At 43.8% G+C, this 7,545-nt stretch overlaps 1 protein-coding gene across 1 annotated transcript; it reads right to left on the bottom strand.

The window, feature by feature from the left end:
• Window positions 1-673: 673 nt before the first annotated feature.
• LOC119739939 (E3 ubiquitin-protein ligase RNF103-like) lies at window positions 674-5,320 on the bottom strand. Its single transcript, XM_038215080.1, has 4 exons — window positions 5,033-5,320; window positions 4,349-4,485; window positions 2,963-3,078; window positions 674-2,564 (listed from the first exon to the last, which is right to left on the bottom strand). The coding sequence occupies exons 1-4, from the start codon at window positions 5,265-5,267 to the stop codon at window positions 692-694; spliced, it is 2,361 nt and encodes a 786-aa protein (XP_038071008.1). The 5' UTR covers window positions 5,268-5,320; the 3' UTR covers window positions 674-691.
• Between the last annotated feature and the right edge of the window lie 2,225 nt (window positions 5,321-7,545).

The raw sequence follows: 7,545 nt of genomic DNA, 5'->3' as shown, positions 1-7,545 counted from the left end.
CTCAACCCATCAAAGTTCAACAGCAGTTTTTTTTTTTAAATCTGTTGGGATAGGTACAGTACCCCTAAACTGATGGTCTTTTACACTGGGGTTGGCATACCTCCAGACACTAAGTCCAACAGTGCGTGTGTACAATTTCCCATGTGGGTGTTGGAATTTGCCAGAACGGGTATGGTTCCTAGTAAATTAGGCTGGGAAGTTAGAGTTAATGGAGCCGTTATTTTAATTTCAGAGGCCAAGCTTGTGATATATATATTTTTGTAAAAAGCCACATTCCATTCAAAATGGATGAAATTAAAGTTGGAGCTAACTTATTAAACTGAGGCATTCGCATTTTTGTCATTTCTTTGTGTTTTCCAATAAATCACAAAGGGAAACTGACTAGGTGCATAATATAATTGTAAAGTTGAAGCTGCGAACTCCGGATTGCCGTTCCGGTGCTCTACCAACCGAGCAATCAAGCCCTATGTTGGCGTGGCCCGTTTTAATCAATGTCTTTGTTCTAGGGGCGCTATTCAGAAGCCATAAACTTGTGTATGCCATTAAGCCAGGGATCACGCCCAAAGTCACGATACTAGCAACATTAGAAATGCTGGAAACCTCGGAAATAGCAAACGGGGATCACTCGGAGAGAGTACAGCTCTACAATTTTACAATTAATTTTTTTCAATTATTCTTTACAACTCTACAATTATTCTTTGTGCTTGAACAATTTGGATCCCTTGGTTTTATAGGCCGGCCAACGGCAATTGGGACAACAGTGATTGGGATTGGTGGTGAGCCACGCCACGATACAGCGCTGGTGGAAAGCGTGGCCGCAGGGCAAACCACAAAGCTCAACACCATGCACGTACGGCTCCAGACAAACTGAGCATTCGAGACTTTCCATCATGGCCTCGGGCCAGGGGTCATAGGTCGATTTGACATCAGGGACGGGATCGACAGTCGCCTGGATATCAAATCCGCAGTCGCACGTCAGGTTCAGTCCGCTGTGTTTGTCACTTTCGACCGAATCATTCGCAATATGGGATTTATTTTCAGGGTTGGATTTGACAAACTGGTCAGATTCGGAATTTGGCAGCACAGGTTCAGTCCCACTGTCCGTACTACAGGCACCCATGCAGGTGCTGCCGATATTTTCAGGAGACGTGGGAGGGTCTGAGCATTCTTTGGGGGCCATCTCTTGAGGAGATTCTTTGCTGGAACTGGTGACCAGGAAAGGCTCACCTTTCTTTGGATCGCCAACAAACTTACTGAGGCATTTCCTACACGGGTGCTTCTTGCCCCTCTTTCCGTACTTCCCGCCCGTTTTATTCTCGTCCAGTTTCTTGTCTTGGTCTTGGAAGTATTCCTGCAAGAGCCGGCAGTTTTCCTCGTGGGGCTTTTCCGTGTCGGAAAAGCATCTGCGCCAGTATGCGCAGCACTTCTCAGCTGACGACCACTCTCTCGCCATTTTTTGCTGGCGGTAGCGCCACGTCGGTAGATCTCGGAGGTAATCCTGTGAGGCGTTGGCCAGCAGGAACAGGTTGGGAAACATGGCCTGGTTGATGATACGGTCCCAGTTCACACCTTCTTCAAGCCGGGCGTTGCTCATCAGCACAGGGGAGAAGCCAGGGCTAGGCCGCACCAACATGTTGTAGTAATAAACCGCAGTGCTCTGCAGCCACTCGCTACTCGATGACGATTCTTCTGTGTCGTCGCTGCTGTGACAGCGGCTTCGTATGTAGCCAACTGCGGCGCAGAACGCAAAAAACGATGCAACGATCAGACCACCCCGGTGGCTGTGCATGATCCAGAGACACCTGAGCTGCGAAGCTAGAGTGGTCTGACTGGACAATCGTAGCAGCTTCTGGCAAAACTGAAACACTGGGTCCAAAAAGGGTATCTGAATCAGTGCCAACAGCGGAAGCCACATCATTATCAGGACGGCGTTGTACTTCACCCAGACCCAGAGAAAATGGCACATCCGTTTGGCTAGCACCTCCCCCTGGTTCATGGCAAGCTCGAGCACGCACAGCATGTTGCCGATCACGAAGGAAAGCATGAAGAAATCATTGGCTTGGGGGTAGAGAGTTCCGAGAAACGCGTCCATGGCGCGGTGGTTTAAATACTCGCCGTCGCGCATCCCGTATGGGATTATCCCCTCTGGAGTAGTCACCAGATAGTGGGAAGATTCCGATCTGATGTTCAGCTCCTCCGACAACCAGTTGCGTGTGCTTTTGTGGATGGCGGCCTGCCCAAATTTGACCCGTCCGGAATACTTCAAGCTGATCGCGGAGAAAAACAGGGGTGCCTCCACTTCTTCCTCTTCCGACAGGAGAACAAGCCGAATAGGGGACTTTGCCGTTTGGGTCCGAGATGCGTCGAGCCACTCTTTGACCAGTCTGCCATCGTCCACCCGATGGACTGTGTTAGCCAGTCTAGTGGCGACCCATTTGACGACCTTGGGAGCCTTGAGGTTGGTGGATGGGTAGGTTGCCATGACAACTTTGTCCTTCTGGTTCAACCCCTGCGGCATGGCCAGCATGAGTATTGGCTGGGTCCATCCTTTCTTCCGGCAAAATCTGTTCCAAAAATAAGAAGTTAAAAATGAAAAGATGTTCACAGACCTTAACACTAGGAACAGGCATTATGTGATTTTCTATTGAGAGTAGACAGAGTTGTCTAAAGATTTGAATTTGCAAGAAATGAAGATTTATTTTGAAAATGCGATATATCCATTTGAAAAAAAGTGAAAAAGTTGCACGGTTATGAAAACTTTAACATACATAGTATAACAGTTGTTTCTAAACTGCATTTTTGACTAAAGTCTATTCTTTACTTTGTTTTACTGTATAACAGCCGTCCTAAATAAAGTAAACGTTTGAACAATTCTTTTTCCAGAAACTTTTTCCCGCAATCGGGTAGTACAGACACATAAACTGGACAGATACAAACATATGGACTGATCAAACTTGCATACCTAGCGTCATGAGCACAGTCAAATGTTCCAGTCCGAATTCCAACGTGAAATACTTTTCTCACAACCGTCTTCCAGGTTTCCCGATCCAGTAAAGGCACGTGACCTCTTGGGACGATCTAAATTCACGAGGGATAACAATGATAAGTAGCAAGTAAGTAAGTACACAGTTTAAGGCCATCTCTTGCCATGCTTCAAGCATAATACTTTAATCATTTCATAAATTTCAATAAATTGCACAATAATAGCCATGTGCGAATGCCTCTGGTTGAATGATGGTCAAAACGTCATCCCTGAACTTCTTGGTCGTGGCTGCGTATTTTTTTTTCTGCAGCATACATCGTACTTAACCAATCACATCACAAACCCTAACATGAATATTTATCACGCTGTGTGGATGGAAGACACTTAGATTCTCGTCGTGTTTTCCCTTCAATTAAACTCATCCCAACTAACAAAAATATTTGATGAAAATGGACACGGGTATCGGGTCCGAACCACAGATCTTGTGATCTATAGTTCATTCCACCATCCACTAGGCCACTGTGGCAGCTCGACGTAAGTCGTTCTTTGAAATGCTTTAATGTACATGCATGACTGAATGATAGCAATGGTGGGACGTCATTGTTATTGTCTTATGAATAAACATTGAACTAGCTGAATAATCATGATGCATTGACGATGTGTGCAGCAAATAAAAACGCCGGGTCCTGGCTCCCCATTGTGCTATAATGCATGTGGCTATTGGTCGCCAGTGATGCAACTGTGCCCTGTGGCCCGGTTCCCAATAGTCGACTACAGTGGTCCAACCAACCCTCGTTCGAGCCAAGTTAAGTCATGGCCAAACTTGTTCAAACACGATATTATTTTATTACTGTTCATAACTTCATACCCAGAAATGTTGCAGCAACATCATTTGTGACCTGTTCTGTCAAAAACAGACGCTTCTGGGCAGGGGTTGAAATTGAGATAGAACCAAAAAATGCTGTGGGGTGATTTTTTTACGATTTTCTGATTTTTTGCAAATTTGTAATCCTGAACATGTCTAAAATATACTATAAAAGTTTGAAACCCTAATTTGAAAGTAAGTATAGTATTTTTGATGATTTGTTGCGGTATATCAGTTAAAGAAATTTCTGTTTTGTGACGTCCGTGGCCATTTTCTCCGTTTTCTACTTTTCGACACAATGAACTACAAAATAGCATAACTTTGCCCAGGAATTACAGGTTTAAAAAAATCAAACCACCTATTAAGAGGAAAATGTACATATTTTAACAATATGCAAAAATCTCATTTTCGACCTTATGCCCAGAAAAGTCTGATTTTGACAGAACAGGTCTCATTTGCTCATGATTATGGCCGAGTTATACTCCTGTTTCTTTACGTACCTGAATCAGCCAGATGCTGTCCTTCTTGTCTTCGACCTCCTCATAGAAGTGGGGACCGCTGCTGAAGTTGGTACTCTGCTCAGCTTCCTCTTGGCTCTCCCGCTCCAATAGGAGGAGCTCCCCCTCCATGACATCACCTGAACCAAAAGCGAGAATAAGGCTGCATCCGAAACAACTGTCTAGAGCTAGGTCTAGGTCTACGCCCATTGAAAACACGCGGGGACGTGCTGACAATAGACGTAGCCGTAGCTCTGGAAGCCCGTTTCGGACACGGCCTAATTCTCAAAAACATTGAAACATTTTTTTGCTTTCTATATTCATTTTCTGTGTCCAGCTTACAAAAATAGAACTCCCTCAAGAAACAAATCAAACTTCTCCAGTTCTGTGTGGGTGTGTTCATCTATTCAAACCATGGACGAAAATTCCAGAGAACAAAAGAGAACAATATCGTCCACGATTCCCAGCATACATCCGCGATTGGGGTCGTGTACAAAACCTATGGGAGTCTTCCTAAAAAGTTAGGGGTACAAACAAAAGAGGGACAATAGGACGTCCACGATCGACGGTGTGAGACAGCAAGAACTTATTTGAAATACTCAACGCTTGCCATGCCATTGTGACAGGGTGTCAGCAAACCTTTCATCATGTTTTAATCCCCCCGAATCAAATGTCACCCTAACCCACCTGATGCCTCTATGAGTGCTGTCAGTTCCTGCTTCTCCACTACCCCGTCATAGCTGATGCCCCGCCCATCCAGCAAAACCTTCAGCTTGCGCACGCTCAGCGAGAACGGGTCTACAAGCTGCGAGATCACCAGACCCGTCTCGTACCAGGCCACTCCCTCCAGCACCCGCAGGACCAGGAAGAGCAAGACCAGGAACAGCAGGAGAAGTAACAGTTTCAGCACCAGCGCCTTCATGCTTGTTGGTCATCAGCTGTTCCCTTGCCAAGGGATGTGATGCCTACGGCCAACGATCTAGCACATACAGAGATATAACTTGACGACATCTCAACAAAGAACTTAATTTTAAGGTCTTTGCTGAGATCATTGTGTGTAAAATGTAAGGTTGACAAAAAAATTGCAGTATCCCATAGCCACTTTTTTTGATAAAACCTGATTTATTAACACTTTGTTAATATTTGTTTTAAATGTACATACACGTGTACTTATCTGACTTGTGTCATAATTTCCCAGCATAATTGCAGAATACCCCATCACTCACCTATCCCACATCGTAGCCGGCTACGCGGATACAGGGTCGGACACGCTTGACTGCTCACCCACAATATGCGTGCACTACCCACTACATTTCCCCGTATCCGCCTAGCCACTCCAGGGGAGCTAACTTTGGACTTGAGTCTTTTTTCCGATCTGCCCTATTCAATTAATGTTGTATGTATTGATTCATCCCCTTGGAGTATCTTTTGAAAAGGGAAATAGCGCCTATTTCGCATAGAATGCAGGGCTATAGAATGCAGGGCCACTCCACTCTACATCCATGCCTCCGCATGAATGCGTGGAGGCGTGGAGCCGCAGTCGACCAATACTACATACACAAAAGCCATATTAACACGATAACAAAATAAAGATGGCAATGACCGTGCGATGTACCGTGAACGCGCAAGGTGCGCTGAATCACACGGCACCAACCGTAAACCACGTAGGAAAATTGTAACTTTTACCCCAAGAAACTGTTCAAAAATTACAAAAAAGGTGTCATATTGAGAGAAATCTGCTTTAGGTTGGAAAGGTCATTTTTGAGTAATAAAAAACTCCCTTGACTCTACTTTGATCGAAATTAAACAAGGGGCCCTATGGACTACTGCGTAGCCATTGAATTTTAGGGGGTGATCTTCGAGTGGCGGAGTATTCTGCAATTACTCCAATTTCCATAACAATTTAACAAAGACTTTGTAAAGTGTACAAGGCCAATAACTCCAGCTTCAGGCACTCAGTACAGTATTAATAATATTGTTATAAACTATTTTAATGTCATTGTCAACCGAACCCAATCTACTTCTAGAATTAGAAGGCTTCTCTCCATCAGCTGACGGAGAGAAGCCTTCTAATTCTAGAAGTAAACCCAATCAATCCCGGTTGGAGTCACTGAAGTTTGATTCATGTTAAAAATAAAATTATGACAACGGTCCAGACATGCCAGATCTAGATACCTCCAAAACCACAAAGTCTGAACTACTGTCACTCGCTAGATCTCAATCAAAGAAGCTGCATTTTTCCACCACAAAGATTCCAACTTCGTGGCAGCTGACGCAACCTTCCTTGACAGAAGAGAAAACTTCCCCGGGCCGGGCCTATTCCACTTCCAACACACAGCAGCAAGATGGCGGGAACCGATGAAAACATTCATTTGCATACATGGTACGTGGACTTTAAAGTAGCCTGGTGCTGACACATTTTCACATTGATCTCCATATACACAGACTGGATAGGACATCGCGCTGTGTTTGTGTACGAATGCGCGGCCGAACAATGGCGGCGTGTTTACTGTCAGACGGGTGTACGCGCATTGTGCTTTTACTTTGTTTACTTTGGAAAATGTATTATCGAGTGTAATTTTTCTTACAGGAGGGATCGAGTTCAAGCGCTCCTCCAAAACAAATCTTTAAAAAAAACTAACTGAACGATGAAGAAATCTAAAAATTAATGTGGCCTGACGTTGCGAACTTAGCAAGTTCTTCTTCAGAGGCTGTTTTAGCCTCTGAAGAAGTACTTGCTAAGTTCGCAACGTCAGGCCACATTAATTTTTAGATTTATATATTTCAGGTCCATCCAGTCAGTAACCAGTTTGCAGCAGTCTTACTTTTTTCATGAACGATGAAGAGTTACACTCAATCCCTCCAAACAGCTTGTCCACACTTTCTTGATATACACTTTCTTATTATGCATTTTCGAAATTCAAGAACCCCCCATTTCCTTTTCCTTTTTTTTTTTTTTTTTAAATCCCTCCTCCTCCCAAAAATGATTGTAAGTAAGTTGCCAATTTATTTTTGGCACATTGGTCATTATAGCACACTGAATTACTCCATCAATGAAATGAATATTTTATTAATAATATGCAGAAATAACATATTTTTTTAACTGAACACTCACACGAGAAATTGTATGGAGATTCATTCAAATGATTGATATATTTATTAAAAACCCGAACATATTAACCAATTAGAATCTAAAAGGT

This window comes from Patiria miniata, unplaced genomic scaffold, assembly GCF_015706575.1.
Source record: "Patiria miniata isolate m_02_andy unplaced genomic scaffold, ASM1570657v1 HiC_scaffold_4, whole genome shotgun sequence".
NCBI lineage: Eukaryota > Metazoa > Echinodermata > Asteroidea > Valvatida > Asterinidae > Patiria > Patiria miniata.
The sequence above is the reverse complement of the archived record's forward strand: the minus strand, read 5'-3'. Positions and strand labels throughout refer to the sequence as shown.

Bases quoted from the DNA above. Each gene is read 5' to 3' on its own strand.
- LOC119739939 (XM_038215080.1), bottom strand. From the start codon at position 5,267: ATGAAGGCGCTGGTGCTGAAACTGTTACTTCTCCTGCTGTTCCTGGTC. The intron at 3,079-4,348 runs GTACGTAAAGAA...TCGTGAATTTAG, and splicing joins ACAGCATCTGGCTGATTCAG to ATCGTCCCAAGAGGTCACGT. The intron at 2,565-2,962 runs GTATGCAAGTTT...TTTTTGGAACAG, and splicing joins GACTGTGCTCATGACGCTAG to ATTTTGCCGGAAGAAAGGAT.